General features: G+C 40.4%; 1 protein-coding gene across 4 annotated transcripts; it reads left to right on the top strand.

Annotated features, from left to right (window-relative positions):
• Nucleotides 1–1,799: 1,799 nt before the first annotated feature.
• Nucleotides 1,800–20,405, top strand: frmd4bb (FERM domain containing 4Bb). Of its 4 annotated transcripts, none has more exons than XM_058052337.2 (24): nt 1,800–2,024; nt 8,111–8,176; nt 9,328–9,422; nt 9,503–9,595; nt 9,692–9,776; nt 10,033–10,089; nt 10,178–10,200; nt 11,309–11,392; nt 11,490–11,555; nt 11,850–11,907; nt 11,973–12,059; nt 12,975–13,051; nt 13,135–13,273; nt 13,349–13,490; nt 14,669–14,802; nt 15,030–15,146; nt 15,747–15,975; nt 16,041–16,094; nt 16,186–16,327; nt 16,463–16,621; nt 16,751–17,526; nt 17,608–17,743; nt 19,117–19,242; nt 19,604–20,405. In XM_058052337.2, exons 2-23 carry the CDS (start codon nt 8,111–8,113, stop codon nt 19,238–19,240), a joined length of 2,943 nt encoding a protein of 980 aa, XP_057908320.2. In that variant the 5' UTR covers nt 1,800–2,024; the 3' UTR covers nt 19,241–19,242; nt 19,604–20,405. The 4 variants fall into 4 exon arrangements, with proteins under 4 accessions (XP_057908320.2, XP_078652834.1, XP_078652836.1 ...); XM_078796708.1 differs by lacking the exon at nt 1,800–2,024 and adding an exon at nt 7,565–7,624; XM_078796710.1 differs by lacking the exons at nt 1,800–2,024; nt 16,463–16,621 and adding an exon at nt 7,565–7,624.
• The last annotated feature ends 129 nt before the right edge of the window (nt 20,406–20,534 follow it).

The raw sequence follows: 20,534 nt of genomic DNA, 5'->3' as shown, positions 1-20,534 counted from the left end.
CCTTATTTGGTCTTGATCGCAAGATATTTTTTATATGTATCAATATATACACATATATGATCTATGCATATATTGCAATATATTGGAAAATATAAACATAAGATCCCATATATGGAAATATTTTCCTAATACATTGCATTATATTTGCCAATATACTGCAATATATATTTTTTTCCATAAGGGATGCCTATCCCAGATTACTTCGGATGAGAGTCAGGATACACCCTGGAAAAATTATGACATTCATTTTTTATATTAACCAAAAAACATTCTGACTGGGGCGTATGCTAACTGAATTTTTTGGTCAGTACACATTGGTGGTTCGCTACCTCATGACTATACCATACTTATATTAACACATTACTTGTACTAACCTTTGTCCGGACCATGGGAATGCCAAGTAAAACTGACTTACCAAGTAGTCTCGTCGATGTATTTGAATATATTAACAAGAGTGGCGTCAGAGTACAGCTTAAATTCCTAATGAGGGTAACGAGGGCAATGTGGGTCTTTTGTTTATGAGCGTGTTTAAAAAGGAGACTGACTGGACAGATGGTGCTGGGGGATCTTATTGAGATAATTATTCATGTCTGATGTCACAATTCCAAAAACAAAGAGGCGGGGGTAGGTAGGTGGTGGGCATGCCCCAATCGGCGTACACACTAATATTGTGGCACTGTGTCATATGATATGGAAGTTGTCTGATACAGTCACTCCAATTAGTGTGTTTTTCAGACTTTGTTTACGTTGAAAATCACTAGAGGAGTAACTAACTGTAAGAGATAGTAATGAATATTTCAGCAGCCTTAGAACCTCGCCATGAAACACAAACCAACAATCTGAATCGGCACGATTATAGCTTGCAAGGACCAAATTATTCGGTCTGTTATAGGTAGTTACCTATTCAATATTTTTGCTATATAACATTAAATGTAGCTGTGAGGAGACCAGGGTTCAATTCCACCGTCGGCCATCTTCTGTGTGGAGTTTGCATGTTCTCCCCGTGCATGCGTGGGTTTTTCTCCGGGTACTCCGTTTTCCTCCCACATTCCAAAAACATGCTAGGTTAATTGGCGACTCCAAATTGTCCATAGGTATGAATGTGAGTGTGAATGGTTGTTTGTCTATATGTGCCCTGTGATTGGCTGGCCTACCCCTGTGCCTCTCGCCCGAAGACAGCTGGGATAGGCTCCAGCGACCCTCGTGAGGAAAAAGCGGTAGAAAATGAATGAAAGAACAGTAACTGTACTACTTGTTGGTTATTTTCAACTGTACATTGTGTCTTTAACACAGCATTCTACTAATTTTACAAACAATTCATTTGTGTGTCGTATGTTTGCCATGAATTAACATGAATGGAATATTAACAACAGAAACGCCCAATACATTTGAATACATTTGAAATGTTAACAATATTACGCACTCCTGCAAAATCGAATGGGGTCTAATATAGTAACGGATATATATTGTAGGTATAATGTCCATGTTTGAGTGAGCACCATGTTTATTAATTATTGTTTATTATTTTTGCTCCAGCATGTGCAGTGCTAGAAACAGGACTGGATCTCACTGGATTGTGCAGGTAGGTGTACCTAATGTCATGTCCATAGGGTGTATTAGGAGCAGAAATGACCGTAAGGGACTTAGACCAGACCACATGCATCCTCCAGGCTGTCTCACTTGAGGGGCATTCATCGGGGAAGCAGGCCGGCCGGCAGCTGCTGGATGAGGAGGAGGGGGAGGGAGAGAGGGAGGGCGGTGGAGTCGTTAGAGGGAGGGAGTTGGATGCTATGCTTGTTCACATAATAGCCGGCGGTTGAAGGCGTGGTGAGAGTGGCTCGATACAAGGCGCCGTACAGCAGCAGCAGCAGCAGCAGCAACAGGACCAGGGGGATGAGCATGGACAGCGACTGCAGGGCGACTCCCTTCCCCGGCGAGAGCAACCGGCTTGAGGGCTGATCGGCGGCGACCGGCATGCTGTGGAAGCTCTACCTTATTCAACACTTAAGGACACAAGCTTAAAGGTAAGCGGATGCATGATGGGATGGAGCTGATTCACGCCGTGTCTGTGTGGGCTTCGAGGAGACAAAAAGTAGACCCCCCCCTAGCTAGGGACATGGGTTAACCTACAACAGCGTGGGTTTGCTCCACCTCAGACACGCGTGTTTATGTGTGAAACAAGAAAAAGAGTGGATTTATTTCACATACTGTAATGTGTTGGGGGAAATGGAAGCACAGGTGGAAACCACCCTAAAGTGGCACATTCATTGTTCTCTCAGTCGCCCTGACGTGGGCCATTCTCCACACTGTGATGCTGATAAAGCATGTATGATTCACTATTGGATGTTACAATAAGAACTGTTCAGTTCAGTGTGATGAATCAACATTTTGAAAGGTTTCATTTAATTATCCCATACTTTATGTTATATATGCCTAATTCACTCCAGAAATTACACTGTCTATATGATGTGATATAAAAGTGACTTAAATTATTTTATTATTATTGATTTAAGTTATTACTCATGTTGATTTACAATTCTAATTCCCATTTTAAATGCAGGCAAGTTTGACAGTGACCTACTGATGTTTTCTCATAGGAAAAGCCAAATGTCTGAGTGTATTTAAAGGGATCATAAACAGTCGTTCAATGGGGTTGTCTCTTGGATGCACATGTCCAACTTTCTCTCTCTTCGGATTTGTTGAACTTAAATATAGGCACATTTCTCACAAATGTGAAGCACAAAATTCCTTGTTAGCTTTTCAACACTTTTTTTTTTATTGAATGTCTGCTTCAATTGCTGTGTATGAGCTTAACAAGGTGATGATGCTCTTCCCGCTGTTATATCTGTTGCTTAGAAATGCTGGAAACCGTCCATTTAGTAAGAAATATAACAAAAAAAATATGAAGCTCTTCTTACAAGCCATACAGAAGGATGAACATCATGTTCACATACAGGTCAGATCATATTGTTTTGATTTCGACTGGGCTTCAGGGCTGCATGCACTTGAGTCACATTTGCATTGACCCCAGGCTCTGCAGAAAGGCACTGCAGTATGCAGTAGTTTGTAAACGGAACTCTTTTTTGGTACTACCAGGTACTACCGGTAATGCAACATGATGTCTTTTTTTGTTTTGTGCTAATTTATGCTTTTATGGATTGATCACATGATCACTAAATACAGTTAAAATACAACATTTTTATCCCCTATGGCATTTATTAAAGAAAGAATACAGTATGTCAACATTGTTGTGGTTTACTATAACATTTGAAGTTAGTGCAAAAGGTTATATGTAACCTGTAATTATGTAACAACAAACTGTATAAACATATAATTATAGTTTAGCACAGCAGCTATCATCATGGGGGGTCAGAATATTTAAAATCAATTTAGATAATACTGCATATAAAATCAGAATAAAATCAATAGTCTAAACAACTGCTGGAATTATATCATATTGCTCCGCTGATGTTGTAGTAATTAGTACAGCATAGAGAAAGAATCCTCTGGGGGCTTTGTGCTCAAATATTTAGTCTCTCTGTAAGTGAAATAAAAGCGATTAGACTCAATTTTACTTAGAGGGTTAATATTACATCAGTGTAGTGTACTTCAGCTTAAATCATTTGGACAAAATGTCCATGAAAATGTGTTTTTGCATGACTAGCAGTCACTGCTGGTAAAATATTGCATTCATAGCACATACACCATGAAAAAATATCAGAATGTCCTTCTTCAGAGGATGTCCTTTTCATGGCAAAAGTAAGAACAAACACGTGTGGTGACATCATTCATGTGAATCACACTGCAGTGACGTCAGCTTCTGTTAGCATCAAATATGCACTGAGATTCACTATTTCCCCACACTGCTATTTTTTAATGATATTATCTCATGCTTCATTTTCATGAGATGATGTTTGATATTTAGCTATTGACCGCTTTCAACATTAGCTCTGTAGTGATACTGTATCAGGGAGATAATCCTACAAGCCGGCCACAAATCTCAGATCTCTGGCTGCTATTCATTTAATGCACATTAATAAGAAGGTTTGCTTTCAGGGCAATCCGTTAGCTAAGAAGATAATGATGTCACTTTTTTTTTCACACACACACACACACACACACACAAACATCATCAAATTCATTCATTATTAACTGTGCAGAGGAGTGTATCAGTGTCAGATGTCAAAGGTCAGTTCCAAGTGTGCCTGAGCCTTATCACCATGTTAGGCTGCAGCCCCAGCATGTACATTTTTGCATTCATTGTCCCATCAAATTTGATGTCAGATCAAAGATGTATAAGACGCATAATGGGAACTCAACCTGATGGCGGCTGAAAGTATGATGCCGACTTATGACTTCACATTTTTCAGCAAACCACAAACAGCCACAGCATCCAAATACGGAGGAAATATATTTGGCTTCTCTCATCTCAAGAATCTCATTCAAAGTGGAAAAAAAAGGGAGAAAAATAACACAGAGAGACGGTCGTTGAATAAATGTAAGTTAATTGGTGTCTTAAGGATTAACCTGTGATTCTGCATATTTCTTAGTTTTAATCTTTATTCTTCACGTGATCTGAAAAAAAATGGATTACATGCAAGGAGCATGAGAAGGAGATACCGAGAATATACCTTCAAAGGTTCTCCTATTTGGCAATGACAGAGCAGGAATGCAGGTGGATCACAAGCATGATGCCTGGGTTAGCCTGCTGCTGTTTTTAATGTTACTGTCAGGCACAGATGACGTGTCCCACAAGCATGATCACAAGCATGATGCCTGTGTTAGCCTGCTGCTGTTTTTAATGTTACTGTCAGGAACAGATGACGTGTCCCACAAGCATGATCACAAGCATGATGCTTGGGTTAGCCTGCTGCTGTTTTTAATGTTACTGTCAGGAACAGATGACGTGTCGCACAAGCATGATCACAAGCATGATGCCTGGGTTAGCCTGCTGCTGTTTTTAATGTTACTGTCAGGAACAGATGACGTGTCCCACAAGCATGATCACAAGCATGATGCCTGGGTTAGCCTGCTGCTGTTTTTAATGTTACTGTCAGGAACAGATGACGTGTCCCACAAGCATGATCACAAGCATGATGCCTGTGTTAGCCTGCTGCTGTTTTTAATGTTACTGTCAGGAACAGATGACGTGTCCCACAAGCATGATGCCTGGGTTAGCCTGCTGCTGTTTTTAATGTTACTGTCAGGAACAGATGACGTGTCCCACAAGCATGATCACAAGCATGATGCCTGGGTTAGCGTGCTGCTGTTTTTAATGTTACTGTCAGGAACAGATGACGTGTTCCACAAGGTGGCGTACTTGGTGACGTGCCTTGTGGCCTCTAATGCGCAGTCCAGTGGGCCCTGCGCATTTAAAGGCCATGAGCTTTGTGACGTCAGTGCAGTTCGGACTTCATGAATGAATGACCTCTTTAAATTAGAACTGTTTGACTTTAGAAGCTTGTATACTTCTCCAATTGGAATGTGTCTCTTGAAGAAAACAAACACTCTTTTGTGTAACACAAGCCTTCATCAATAATGCATAAAAACTGGAACTTGAGATAAGACTGGCAGCTGTCTGGACATGACATTGTAAACGCCTGTATAATGACATAAAACAATTCCAGTTTGCTTTTTCTTTAACTTTCAAAATTCACTAGGATTTGATCTGTTGATCTGTTGGATTTATCGGCTTGTTGCTCGCACGCCATTGCATTTTTGGGGGGCTGAAATTAAGACGCCCTTGATTGGCAATTGCTCACATGCATTTGTTATGATTGCGTATTGACCGGTACTAAGTCTCAAGCTGCACCTCTCTAATCATTGTGTTGCCATTACAAAACTGCAGGGTGAGTCTGGGTTGTGCCATCAGATATGAATAGCATTTATGCAACTGTGCAGATCCCCTGTCATCTTCCTCCTCTTTTCACATAGCTTGCAAAAGTGTGAGTCATGCTTTGATTCTCAACTGCTCAAAAACCTTCCTCGGTGTTGCATGCAAGTTTCAAGAGGCCATATTCTCCACTTGGTCACAGATTGTCACAGATAATCTGCTGCCTGTAATTTAAGGGTGCGCCGCTAACTTTTGAATGTACCGCAAGAATTATATCCTGTCCTCTTTTTGCTTTGAGTTATTTTACTACACCTCACTTAACAGTATTTGGACATGGACACTATGTACCAGCCAGCCATGAGCGACCGGTTATCCTATTCAAGTGGAAAGTCAATTTACGCCAATATTTATGCAGTTTAACTCATAATTGACATTTTTTGTTCATTCAATTATCTGCACCATCTAGTGGCCATGTAGGAGTACTTCATGGAGACGGGTTTGTCCTCATAATGATACTGTCATAACTTTATAAATCAAGCTCAAGTCAATGCGGTAATAGTGCAGCTACACTTCAAATTAATTGCATTTGTTGAGCAACCACTTTTAATTTAGACTGCGAGGGAGGATATATGGCTGCTGCAATTATAGAGATGCATCGTTCTGCAAAGACTGCATCCTTTAAGCACGTGAAAACATCTAGAATGTATTAAGTATAAATGATAAGTGTCGCTAAGCCAGGTGTGTACCACATGCAGATATGCTAACAAGTTGTACATTACCAATGAAAGTGTTTGTGTTGTAACGTTTTCTTCTCATATTTTGCCTTTTTGCTTGTTTTTGCATTTATGTTGTTCTATTTTGTTTTTATTTAGAAAATATAGCAATTTTGGTTTCAAATTTTGGGCCAAATTTTCCAAAAATTGCATACAAAAAAATTACTAAATTCAGCATTGCACAGTGGTCAAGTGGTAGGTGCGGAGGCCACACAGCTAGGAGACTCAGGTTCGATTCCCCGCTCGGGCATCTCTGTGTGAAGTTTGCATGTTCTTCCCGTGCATGGGTTTTCTCCGGGTACTCCGGTTTCCTCCCACATTCCAAAAACATGCTAGGTTAATTGGCGACTCCAAATTGTCCATAGATATGAATGTGAGTGTGAATGGTTGTTTGTCTATACGTGCCCTGTGATTGGCTGGCCACCAGTCCAGGGTGTACCCGGCCTCTAGCCCGAAGACAGCTGGGATAGGCTCCAGCAGGATCAGCGGTATTGAAAATGAATGAATGAAATTCAGCCTCATGCTTCATAAAATTTTTTTTTAATAACTTTATTCTCATAAAATTACACATTTTTTGTCTTAACATTACTTTATTTCTGCTACTATTTTAACTATACTTTCACAAAATTACTCCTCTTTTTTTAGAATATGCAGAGGGCTGTAAATGGCCCCAGGCCTCTTTTTGGACACCCCTTTTTGAAGTCTTTCATTCTTTTAAATTAAACTGTAAATGCAGAGTAAAACCAGCATACAAAGACTATCTCACCACCTGATATTGCAAGACCCGTTTTTACTTCGCCCACCGTGAACCCCAGATTGAGCCAACGTGGTCAGGAGTCTGACCCGTCTTGGCCTCATTAAGTCAGCTGCTGGTTTCATATGATGTAATCTCTAAGCCATTGCTGCCAGAAGCCTTGTTGCATGGAGCGTGTGGGTCTTTCTCAGCGATCCACAAGAAGACGGCAATGAAAGAATGAGGTCTAGTCCTCAGTGCATGCATCCTGGAGAGCTTTACCAGGTAAAAGAGCTGTGATAGAACACCACAATAAGTGATCAGAGGTCATTCTGTCGGAGAACGAGGATGTCGGGTCGTTATGTTGTCCTGGCGAATGTGTCATATTAACAACATTTTACAAGCTGGTCCGTGTTGTTAGTTTTTATAGTCATGTTTTATTTTTGTTGTTTTAATACTGTACCTTCAAAGGCCAAACCAAACATGGTGTGAAATGCATGGATGTGAGTAATTAGAGGAACGTAAAATCCTTCTTAGGCTTATTATGGCAACAAATCTTTGGGACAATAGTTTCATTGTCATTAATGGCGTCAGTATTTCTTAAAGAAGGATTATTGTATATTCACCACTCCGACAGAAGCTCACCATGGGTACACGCTTTATTTTTATATTTTGTAATTTCATCCATATTGCAGTCTTTTATTAAAAATGCTGTGTGAGGCTGAAGAACATGTCCTGTTTGCTATAATTTCCTCTTCCTTGTCCCTGTAGATGACCGAGGGCAAGCTGTGTCAAGTGCAGCTGCTGGATGACAGGAAGCTGGAGCTGCTGGTTCAGGTACGAATGACGTGGAGAGGGCCAATATTTGTAGAATAACTGTGGAGCATCACTGTGGAACCAGGGAGGAGAGAATTCAGTGTGAAAAATACTATTTTTGCAAAATGTGTGCACAATTAATCACACTAAATCAGTACTGAAGAGCAAACATGACAGCAATCTTTACCTTTTACCAAAGAAATAGACTTTGGATGCTTTAGAGTGCTGTTTCCAGGGATACGGTGCAAGAGATTGATGAGGCCCATTATATACCAGCAAGTTCTTTGAGTCATTAATAGGTGATAGGAGATAATTTTGTATGGGATATGAGACTTTTGCTCGTAAGTGAGGGTGATTGAGGATGAGGGTGAAAGTATCTAAAAGAACACATTTTGAAAAGGTATTCCATCTCAATAGCTACAACAAAAAAAACTATATGATTCTGTCAGCTTATGACAGCAATCTGGCAAAAATTAGCGACTCCTGTTAGCTATCAATGAATTTGTGGCCTATCATATAAATACATGAATTCAATTTAAATGAATGAATGGATTGAGGCGCAGCCCCACGATAAAATAAAGATGTAATGAGGAATTATGTGTAAATATCTTAATTGCTATATCGTTTTCAACTGATTACTGAGTGATAATAACTATTTTGATAACCTTGAAACTTAATAAATTGTCAACAAATTGTCATGTAAGTGTATGCTAACTGCGTCTGTTAGCTTATATGTGCTAACACGGCTGGATGACAAGAGGGTTCACTCTGCATGTGTCTGTGTGCATTGGCTCTATATGAAATGAACACAGAAGAGAGTGAGCATCTTCTCGTCAATTAAGCATCTTTCTGCCACTAGCGGGGATTTAGCTAGCAGTTATATGAATAAAAGCACAAAGGTGATAGTTTGTTAGCCAAACGCCACACTTCAATGACAGCATTGTAAGATAGCTTATGTAAGTGAATACTATTTCGGCCGAATTTAAATTGAAACTACTTTTTTTGCAGTTTTTATAGTTTTTTGGGTCGTTTGCTATGCATACCGTCTGTGTGTGTCTTCCTGTTGACTATTCATTTGAAGGGAATGAGGCTAACTGACTGTTGCTGCTTGAATAACAGATGATTACAAATGTTGACACTGAATATAAAAATATAAAAATTCCCTTCCACAGCCGAAGCTGCTGTCTTACGAACTCCTCGACTTGGTCTCATCTCATTTCAACCTCAAAGAGAAGGAATTCTTCGGACTTGCATTTTTTGATGACAAGTATGTAAACTGTAGACCAAACTATCTGCAGCGGCGTGGTGATGTGCTCACTTCCTGTTTCACCATGCTTGCTTTTGCAGCGGTCAGTGTAAATGGCTGCAGATGGACCGCAGAGTTCTTGATCATGACTTTTCAAAGAGGCATGGCTCTGTTGCCCTCAACTTCCTCGTCAGGTAACAACAAAACGTCTCTCTCCAGCAGGGCGCAGCAAAAACAATTTTTCTCTAATGGTGTCATTGTGAATTATTATATTTTATTCTTTTTCATAGATTTTACGTTGAAAACATCACACAGCTTAAAGACATCATAACTGTGGAGTTATTCTTCTTGAATGCAAAATTAGCCGTCTACAACGTAAGTGTTTTTTTCTGGTGTTTAAGAAAAAAAAGACTTGGCTTGAGGCCTTTAGATGATTCACTGCCTATGAACTCTGGCAGCACCTTTTCTTACCCACAGGGTACTTTTCACTCGGTTAGGAGGAATGTGTGTAAGAAAGCAGAATAACACAGGTTTATTTTGAGAATAAACCGATACTAAGATATTAAGATGTGTAACGCTGCTACTACAATGTTAATGTTAAAATATTTGTTTAAAAATTGATGTCTCCCAGGGAATAATAGAAGTTGAAAGTGAGAACGTCTTCAAATTAGCTGCAAATGCCTTGCAGGTAAGTGCATTTACTTTTTTTTTATGCCTTAAACAGTGCTTAAGGAATGTGTCTAATGTTTTTTTTTTTTAATTATTATTATTACCAGGAGTCTAAAGGAGACTACACGAGGTAAGAGCTTGTTATTATCAGACGGATAATTAAGGCAGGTAGTATTTACTGGAAGCAGAACAGGTTTATATTTCTCGTTCAATATGTCACTTGTTTCTGGAGAGTGAGAACAACAAGAATCAATAGCAATGTAATTTGAGGCTTACCATAGTTCACTGAGAAGCTTGCACCAGTGTGCTAATGAATGTCATGGTGCTGATAGGACTGAAGGGAGACATTACATACACAGCAAGCGTCTTTTTCGTCGGGTACATTAATGGGGGTTGACATTATGTTAAAGTGTACAGTGTACAAAAAGGTGAATGAAATGAAATCTCTCAGGGAGGCATTCATCGACAATAGGTTAATTATTGTGGCTGTAGTTATGTCGTTATAGGGCCTCGCGTATGCTCAAGTACGCAGGGGGTATGTGGAAACATTTAATTACGATGATACATAAAAATTCTCAATCATTTCATAATAGGCCACACAATAACAATGAACATGTGTGCTATAACTGTCAGGCGTGATGCGTGATGGAACAGTTTCAGCTAAAATGAAAGGAAAGGTATAAAAAACTGTGGTGAGACCAGCCATTTTGTTTGGTGACACTGAGGAAAAGACAGGAAGCAGAACTGGATGTAGCAGAGACGAGGATGCTGAGGTTCTAATTGGGAGTGACCAGGATGGATAGGATCAGGAACGAGTACATCAGAGGGACATTACATGTTAGAGGCCTTGGAGATAAAGTCAGAGAGGCCAGACTGAGATGCGCACAAACACAAACCAAATTTCATAGAAAATAATTATTGTTTTACGTGTAGAAAACAATACCAAGTGAAATACACATTAAGGATAAATTAACCTTTACCATGAATTTTAATTTTATTGAAGACTTGGGGATGAGGGAAGGGAGAGGACCTTTAAAGAGAACTTTAAAGAGTGCATGGCGAGAGCTGTATGCTTGAACTTTGTTGTAAAGTTCATCCGCAGGTACAATTTTCATCACAGGAAACACACCGGCCTGGCTAACTTTCTGTTATACAATATGTCTCTGTTACACCGAGACACCGAGGTATACGCAATGCACTTGAACGCCTTATAATCGCACGCATTTTTACCCCCATAGTGATGAAACCACTCGAGCTGACTTAAAGAAACTACCAACCCTTCCCACTAAAGTCCTCAAAGAGCACCCATCTCTTGCATACTGGTATGTTTCATTAACAAAGCTGGATTGCAATTAACGGCGCACTTGTAAAAGTATTCAGCCTTTAAAACCATGAACATTTTTCTTCATCCCGCTGCAGTGAGGATCGAGTCATTGAATATTATAAACAGCTAAAAGGAGTCTCCAGAGGACAGGCCATTGTGCAGTAAGTGTTTGATTTAAATTACAATATTGATTTGTTTAAACCATTTTGACATTAATTAATGTTGCAGAGGTTTTAGGTCATTAATCTCTCGCCTCCGTGGAAGCCTCCCTCTCACTTTGTCTCACTTCCCTTTTTCCCATCAGCTGGTAGAAATCAATATGTGCAGTCCAGTGAATCATACCGTTCCACAATATCAAATGTCTAACGCTTCAGGATTGTTTCTCGTCCTTAACTTAGACCACATGTGGATGTTAAAAAACCTCCTGTAGCTTCAATATATCTTTTTCACTGCAGGTATCTGATGCTTGTAGAATCCTTGCCCACATACGGTGTTCACTATTACGAAGTAAAGGTAGGCTTTTAATATTTGCACTGCACGGAAATTGAATCAATCATGATGATCTTCTATTCTCACAGGACAAACAAGGGATGCCATGGTGGCTTGGCATCAGCTATAAAGGTATCGGACAGTATGATCTACAAGATAAGCTGAAACCCAGGAAGGTAAATATTTTCTGACAGTTCATGCTCTAACTTGGCTTGTCTGCATCATAACAAGCAGCAGACATGATAGCACAGGACTCGGTCAGCGTGTTGAGTCATCAAAGTAAATCAACTTGTAATGCTGAAAGTCATTGATGCAAGCAGAATCTGCGCATATGAGCCTGCTGTTGGCGTGTCGACTACGATGTGCAGAATGTGACACCAGCATGTGCGGCGGGGTGCAATAACAGGCGGAATTATGACAATGTGTCACATAAAAACAATTCATCCTGTTGGCCTGCACGCAGTGACTCAGTATCACTTTGACAGCCGCATTGTGTAAGAAGTCTGTTGGGGAGGGGAGCTGATGATGTCAGAAGAAAAAGGGGGCCGGCTTTGGGCGTTAACGTGCACGCTCTGAGAATACCTGCGAAGGCAAGTCAGGAGCTGACATGACACAGAACAAAGCAGGGGTTTTTGTTCACAGCAGGATTTGATAACTAGGACATGTGAAGCTCCTTTGCGGTAAGAATAATCTTAAATCGACTTTTGCTGAACTTTTATATGTTCATATGTATACTTATGGAACATTTTTTTGGAGTCATCTCGCCACACTATCTATCACCCAATAAATATAACATTAAATATTCCTCCACATGGGTTGAGGTTTGTGTCCCATGAACTGCTCATCCAGACAGTGCAGTTAGTCACCAAATTGAGTGGGATGGTATCATGCAGCACCTGGATGATGAGCCATGGAAAGTGTAGTGAAGAGTCTGATCGTGTGGGAGATGAACACCTGTATTATACAAATTACATTATACAGACCTGGTACAACAGACTGCTACGACATTCCATGAACAGACTGACACCTGCATTAGAGTTAATGAATGTCCCGATCACAATATAAGTTTGTTTTGATATTGTGACCCTCAGCTGTATCAGTGGAAACAACTGGAGAATTTGTACTTCAGAGAGAAGAAATTTGCAGTGGAGGTCAACGATCCACACAGGTGAGTTTATATTGTTATCCGAAGAAATGATTATATTCATCAGATTTAAAATTAAAATCAACATTTATGTCCCGCCACTATAGAAGAGCGGTAACCAAGCGGACATTCGGACAGACGGGCCTCCTCATCCACACTTGGTATGCAAGCCACTCTTTGATAAAAACTATTTGGGTCATGGCTATTAGCCAGCACCAGTTCTACTTGGACAGAAAGCAAAGCAAAGTAAGTGTCCGTTCTACCACAAATCACAAACTTAGATTTTCAAAAGATAATGTTTTTCTTCATTCATTCATTTAGACTAAAGTAGGAGCATCAAAAGGTTTGGAGGAAATTGCTATGGATCTGACAGAACATCTTGGGGCAAAGATAAGCAAGCTGGGGGAGTCAGTCCTGAAAAATAACTTAATAACAGCCAGCAATGGGAGCCTGGTATCGACAGGTTGGTGATATTTCCTCATGTGACGAAAGACAATTTTCTTTTCTCAAAGCAACTCTTATTATTTGTATTGTTTGATAGTACCTCTGATCAACATTTCCATATCAGCAGCAATGGCAAGAGGCCTTGCTTATACAGCTCAAAAATCTGACTGTGTTCAAAGAGAGAAATCTTTTTTGCCTTTGCCATCAACAAAAGCACAATATCTATCAATACCTGACAGAAAACTTTTGACCAACCTATTTAACATTAACATTGTTTGCAATAAATTGCATACCGAAGATTGTTTTGTCTCACTCCCATTTTTTTGTTTTGCATTTTGAAGCTCTACTTAGAACCTCAATAAGATCATTCATTCATTCATTTTCAACCGCTTATCCTCACAAGGGTCGCGGAGGTGCTGGAGCCTATCCTAGCTGTCTTTGGGCGAGAGTCGGGGTACACCCTGGACTGGTCGCCAGCCAATCACAGGGCACATATAGACAAACAACCATTCATACTCACATTCATACCTATGGACAATTTGGAGTCACCAATTAACCTAACATGTTTTTTTGGAATGTGGGAGGAAACCGGAGTACCCGGAGAAAACCCACGCATGCACGGGGAGAACATGCAAACTCCACACAGAGATGGCCGAGGGTGGAATTGAACCCTGGTCTTCCTAGCTCACTCGACCGCCGTGCCGCCCCAATAAGATCATAAAATGTAAATTCTTAGTCTTACCATTTTGCTCATGTGTGTATAGTAAATATGAGGGCCGCCCTCCGTTCGAGTGGTTAGTGTGCAGGCTTCACAGCTAGGAGACCCGAGTTCGATTCCACCCACTGTGTGGAGTTTGCATGTTCTCCCCGTGCATGTGCGTGTTTTCTCCGGGTACTCCGGTTTCCTCCCACATTCCAAAAACATGCTAGGTTAATTGGCGACTCCAAATTGTCCATAGGTATGAATGTGAGTGTGAATGGTTGTTTGTCTATATGTGCCCTGTGATTGGCTGGCGACCAGTCCAGGGTGTACCAAGACAGCTGGGATAGGCTCCAGCACCCCCGCGACCCTTGTGAGGATAAGCAATAGAAAATCAGTGAATGAATGAACTTATTTATGAATTCAAGCATGAATATTCATCAACAAATGGTAGGCATAAACAAAAAGAGTCCAATGTTATTTTTTTTCTTCTCCAGGTTCAGCCGACTCTGAAATGAGTGAGGAGCAGAAGAAAGAGAAACTCACAGAGCTGAGAAAAAAAGAACAGGAGATTCAAGATATCTTGGCCAAGAAAACTAAAGAACTAAAGATAATTTGTCTGCGAGAGGCAGTGAGTTATTTTGGTTTCTTGTCTGATTTCTTCATCTGTCAACTTAATTTTGTGTCGTGGCTGCACCACCAGTGTTTGCAGCAGGTCCTGGTATCCAAGTATAACATTTTCTATTCTGGCCTTACTGGGGCTGTTCAGTCACCATAAGGCCCCCGACAGTCTAATTAAACTGACAAGATGGATGTTTCTGCTCCAGTATTCATTAACGTGTCATTTTGTGTTGTCAGGAACTTACTGGCAAGCTGCCCAAGGAGTACCCCTTGTCTTCAGATGAAAGACCACCACAGGTCAGACGGCGAGTTGGCACCGCTTTCAAGTTGGACGACCTTTTCCCTTACAATGAGGTTTGTGTCTCATTTCGAAAAATAAGCATGTTTTGACTCCCTTCTCAGTTTGGTTCGCCACCATACAGTGCAGGATTACTATTACAACAACACATCATCGGTACTGTAAATCTAACCTGTCTCGTGACACTATGGTGCTATGAAAATAGCTGTGAAGCTGTAAGACCACCACTTACAATATTAAGGCTTTAAATGCAGCATACTAAGTTCTATGTGAAGTATTCCCATAATGCCATATTAACTCAGTAGCAAGATCTCAGTGTAAAGACTGGTCATATATCTCATCTCGTTTCATATTATCTGCATACTGTATTTGTATATAACTCTGGGAAAAACTGTTGATTTTGTTAATACTTGGATTGTTTATATTGTTTATTTTATGTGTATTTTGTGCTGCTTAACTGTTGCTGTGCAATATAAATTTCCCTACTGAGGGAAGAATAAAGGCATATCTTATCTTATCTTAAATAGAGTGAACATCATTATAGCATGTGAAGAAGGCATACTGAAACCAGGAGTGATAAGTTGATAAGTTACTTCCATCACGCATAAATAAATTCAAATTTGTTGCATTGTGCGGTTGTGCTGATTCTACTGCAGGACCCCTTCCTGAGAAATCTGGAGAGTAGATTTGCCCTTCAGCAGAAGATTGTTGAAGCGGCTAAAAAGCTAGCCAATGAGCCCGAACTGTGTAAGACAGTCAAGAAGAAAAGGAGGAGAAACTGTTTGGATGCCATGCACAAACTCCAGCAGATTGAGGATGAAATGAACCAGTACCGAATCAAGAAGGGGAAAAGGCCCACCCAACGAGCCTCAATAATTATTGCAGGTATACCGCTGGTACTATTGCCACTTTGATTATTCTGCTATTTTAACAGTTTTATCTCTCTCCAGATGAACTGATGCGATCGGATTGTAGTTCTTTGTCGAGCCTCCCGCTGGAGGATGGTGAGTATGACAACACACATTCTTAAGTACACCATAAGTATTCTGCCTGCAATAACGCAAGGGTCATATCATCTTGTTGGATTGTATTTAGATGACTCGGATAGTGCTGGTCAGCGGCCACGGTCGAGGTCGGTGCAAGACTCCCCCCGGTTCAGTCCATTGCGATCCTTTGGGGCGGACTATGATGTGGACAGACAAGCATCTCCGAGGGAAAATACCAAAAGTCACAACAGGTAAGGCATATTCAAACCTGCTGATCACTCTTTTTGCCTTTTATTGCTTTGTTGTGCTTGATTCCACTTTCTGTTGCTCGTGTATCATGCCTGCTTTTCTTTTTCATCATCTCCCTCAATGCCACAACCTTTTAGATTAGCTTTGGAAGGCCAAGAGTCTTCCCAATACTACCACAATCCAAGAGAAGTCTCCTCCACCAACAGTAGCCCTTATAAAACCCTCCCCAGGCCTCCCAGAGACCCACACGGCATGCCAGTTATGACCCGCAATGCCTACAGCAGCAGCCAGCTCAGGTGTGGTCATGGTTCCCAGCATCCTTCACCTAAACCCTAATTTAAGTTCTCATTAAAACCCTCACTAATCTCACAATATGTTAACTATGAGTAATCAATTCAACATAACAAGCAATGTCCCCTTCACAGGTCTGAAGGCTTACCTCATGGCTTCAGGCCTCGTAGTGGAAGTTTGGAGTCTCAACCAAGGCTGAGAAAGGACGGAGACCTGGAGAAGCCTGTTTTCACCTTGTCGCCGGCCCACCGCAGTAACAGCACAGAGGTGTTGGAGGATTGTTCCTCCTACACCAGTCAGTCCAGTCTGGACTTCTGCGGGGCAGGCAATTCCCACTACAGTACGTTGGATTCACGAAACTGCACCATACATCGTCTTCACCGCAACGTGGAAGTGTATGGAAATACAGGAAGCATGCCCAACCTGGTGCAGCATCATTCTGGTTGTAGTTACGCCTGTGAGACCTCAGCACATTATGCACCCAGTGCCTACTATGTTTCCGGCTGCCCGTGTCCGGACATGGAGCCTTACGCTAACGGTGCCTACGTGTATGAGAATGACGTGGAAGGACACTACAATGTCAACCCTTCCTATCAGATGAACGGCTACCACGTACATGACAGATTTAAGCATTACGGCTCTGACCGAACAGATGGGCTTTCCCAGAATCCGTACGCAACGGTGAGACCGCCACGGAACAGGGAGGGGCCTAGAAATGAACTTTTGGCCAAAAACATGCAAAAGGCCATGGTGGCAGAACATCTTAGAGGTTGGTACCATCGGAACCGAGGCCACAGGGAAGGAGGGAGGACAGGATACGACTTTGACTGTGGCTCTCAGCTCAGCTTGGGATACCAGACCATGCCGGCGGCCTTCAGCCACTCCAGCAGAACCACGTCTTTCTCATCAGGTGAGATTACGTCAGGTGGGATTACGGTGGAAATAATGTATATCACACTGAAGTCTACACTCGCTTTGGGTTCGCTTGCAGTGTCCTCCGTTGAGAGTGCAGGAAACTGGCGCAACCAGCTGGCAGTGGGCCTGTCTGAGTACGACACACCCGACACACCTCAATACTCTCATGCAGGTCCTGCTGCTTCATACAACCGCAGTCCCACACACAACAGGTAAGTGGAAATCATTTATTTTTCACTTCATTTATGCAGGTACATTTCTATCATTATATGATACAAGTAGTCAGAAATAGTAATACATGGTTAATATGGGCTTTTTATTATCACCCTCTGAACTAAGATTGAATGTTTACATGCTCCTAAAATAATAATCCAATAATAATATTGACACACTGTGGATTGCTTCTTGTCCCTTCAAGCTCCTCTTCCTGTATTATATTATAATTTTCTTCTCCCACAGGGGTCATAGTTGGGGCACATTTGCATAATAATAATAGATTTTTATCTTCCTATGTGAATTCCATAAGTATTGGAACAGTGAGAAAAATTCCTTTATTTTTTCTATAGACTGAAAGCATTTGGGTTTGACATGAAGAGATGAACATTTCAGCTTTCATTTCCTGGTATTTACATTTGGATCGGATTATTATTATTGAAGGTCTGATTACATTGTTTATTCAATCAATAAGTACAATGCTCAGTTTCACATAAGAGGGGATAGATTTTGTTTGTCGAGATCAGTGGTGGGCAAACTATGGCCCGGGGGCCACATCTGGCTCGCCAAGTGTTTAAATAAGGCCGGCCCGTTCTTTTCAAAGTATGTCATTGAAACTTAACATACAATCATGGCATCATGGCTGGAGCTAATCTGTTGATGGCTTAGGTAGCTTTTTCATCAATTTGATGTGGTCTGCTGTTTACAAAGTGCTCACAAGCACATATAGCAGGTTACGTGACACTTTTATAGATACAATAATTCCAGGTGGACTGTTAGAATTATATGTGTAAAATATAATAATAATAATAATACATTTTATTTGTATAGCGCTTTTCAAAATACTCAAAGACACTTTACAAAAGAATGGAGTTGAATAAAGCAAGTAAACAGAATAGAAGACACACCAAAATACAACATTCATTGGTTAATACACAGTTAAAACATGAGTAAAAGCGGGGCGGGGCACATATATATATATAGTCACAATGTAATCAGACCTTCACATAATAATATATATATATAGTCTGCCCCCTCCCCCGTCAATTTTGTTAAATCAATGCACACCTAGTCTAGATTGTATTTAGAGGTGAAAACAACATGAAAAAAAAATTCAGAGATAAAAAAAAATATGTGACAAACTGATTATTATCTTTCCAAATATAAATACATGGAAATAAAACAAATGTTTTCAGCCTACAGCACAACAAAGAAACTAACATCACAGTTCCAATACTTGTGTAGGATATTTTAGCTTTAAAGAAGGAAGAAATAAGAATGAAGAATAACTTTAGCAAACACTGACATACAATGAATTTTCTTTCCTCCCCTCCGCCAATTGTCGACTTATAATTAATGCTTATGTGTGCAGATGTTCTCCAGAAAGCAAAGTATCGGACTCTGACACAAAGTCTGTTAAATGTGAGTCAGTTGAGGTGGTTGGTGCTGAGGCCATTAGAATGGATGAAACATCAGACAACCATTCTAGCACTTAAGGGTGAGACCAATCAGGTGGATTATGTTGTGTTGCCATTCCATCTTCATCCGTGTGCTCATTTTTTGGGATTTTTGTTTTTTTTCTCAGAATGTGTTGCATTCACACACGGTATTATTTATAAAAAAAAATAGTTCCATGCCATATAAAATTATGTTGGATCCATGTGACCACTGAGTAACTGCTTTCAAAGCTGTTTTCAGTCTAATTTCATTGTGGTTTGAAATGATCGTCACTAGTAGTGACATGCTGCTTTACTCATATGTTTTCATCTTGTAAACTTTCTCATTTTCATCCATATTTAATTATAAGGTCTCAAACTGGTGATTTATTTAATTTAATTGATCCCGATGTCTTCTTTCAGATTTCACCTTGGCGGCAGCTACATGAGCATCCACTGATAAGGACCAAAACACATAAAAAAAAAAAGCCATGACTAGCAACACATTTAAGAGGATGACGGGTTAAACCAATACTGATGAACCTCTGAACCCAGTGTGCCTTGGATTGCGTGGAAAGTCGAGGCAAAATAAAAAAAAAAAAAAAACAGAATATGTCTAGAAATTACAACATGTTGCACAACCCACACTGACTTGAGATTTAAAGGCAACATTTCTTCCGAGTAAATCGAATTTAAATGTGAATTAGCTGCTGTGTTATGTGGAACGCCACTAAAAATACATTTGAGCTTCATGAAAATAGTCTTCAAATGGATGGAAGATGAATGGTCCACTTAATATGTTCATTAGAGCAGGCTGTGTAGTAAACTTTCATCCTTTCTTTAAACATGAAATTTGAATGTATTATGTCCATACTGTTAATGGTGTGTCATTTTGTAAGTGCCGTGATGTGCTTCTTCAAAACGCATGTAGAAAGTGTCAGTTTTGATAAGAACTTTGATAAGACCACTGCCATATTCACACATATTCACATTTGTTTTTGCACACATTTGTACAGTCAGTGTGTAGTTCCCAGTAGTTCTCGGTGAGGTGTCATGATGAAATATTTTCCACTTCGAAGAAAGATGTTAATAAAACTTGTGTGACTCATGTGAATGGGTGCTGTCATTGCGTAACAGTGTGTTTTTGCAGTGCTGGTCGCCAGCCAATCACAGGGCACATATAGACAAACAACCATTCACACTCACATTCATACCTATGGACAATTTGGAGTCGCTAATTAACCTAGCATGTTTTTGGAATGTGGGAGTACCCGGAGAAAACCCACGCAGATATGCCGAAGCGGAGAATCAATGGTGATGTCATAATTTCAAATAATAATAATGAAAGTGGTTA

Source organism: Doryrhamphus excisus, linkage group LG15, assembly GCF_037039965.1.
Source record: "Doryrhamphus excisus strain RoL-2023G ecotype Guam linkage group LG15, RoL_Dexc_Guam_v1.1, whole genome shotgun sequence".
Lineage (NCBI taxonomy): Eukaryota > Metazoa > Chordata > Actinopteri > Syngnathiformes > Syngnathidae > Doryrhamphus > Doryrhamphus excisus.
This window is presented reverse-complemented; position numbering and strand designations above follow the sequence as displayed.

Excerpts from the sequence above, each read along its gene's own strand:
- frmd4bb (XM_078796708.1), top strand. The coding sequence starts at position 7,580 with ATGAGGTCTAGTCCTCAGTGCATGCATCCTGGAGAGCTTTACCAG. Across the intron at positions 11,393-11,489 it reads CACCCATCTCTTGCATACTG|TGAGGATCGAGTCATTGAAT; the intron begins GTATGTTTCATT and ends ATCCCGCTGCAG. Across the intron at positions 11,556-11,849 it reads AGAGGACAGGCCATTGTGCA|GTATCTGATGCTTGTAGAAT; the intron begins GTAAGTGTTTGA and ends TTTTCACTGCAG.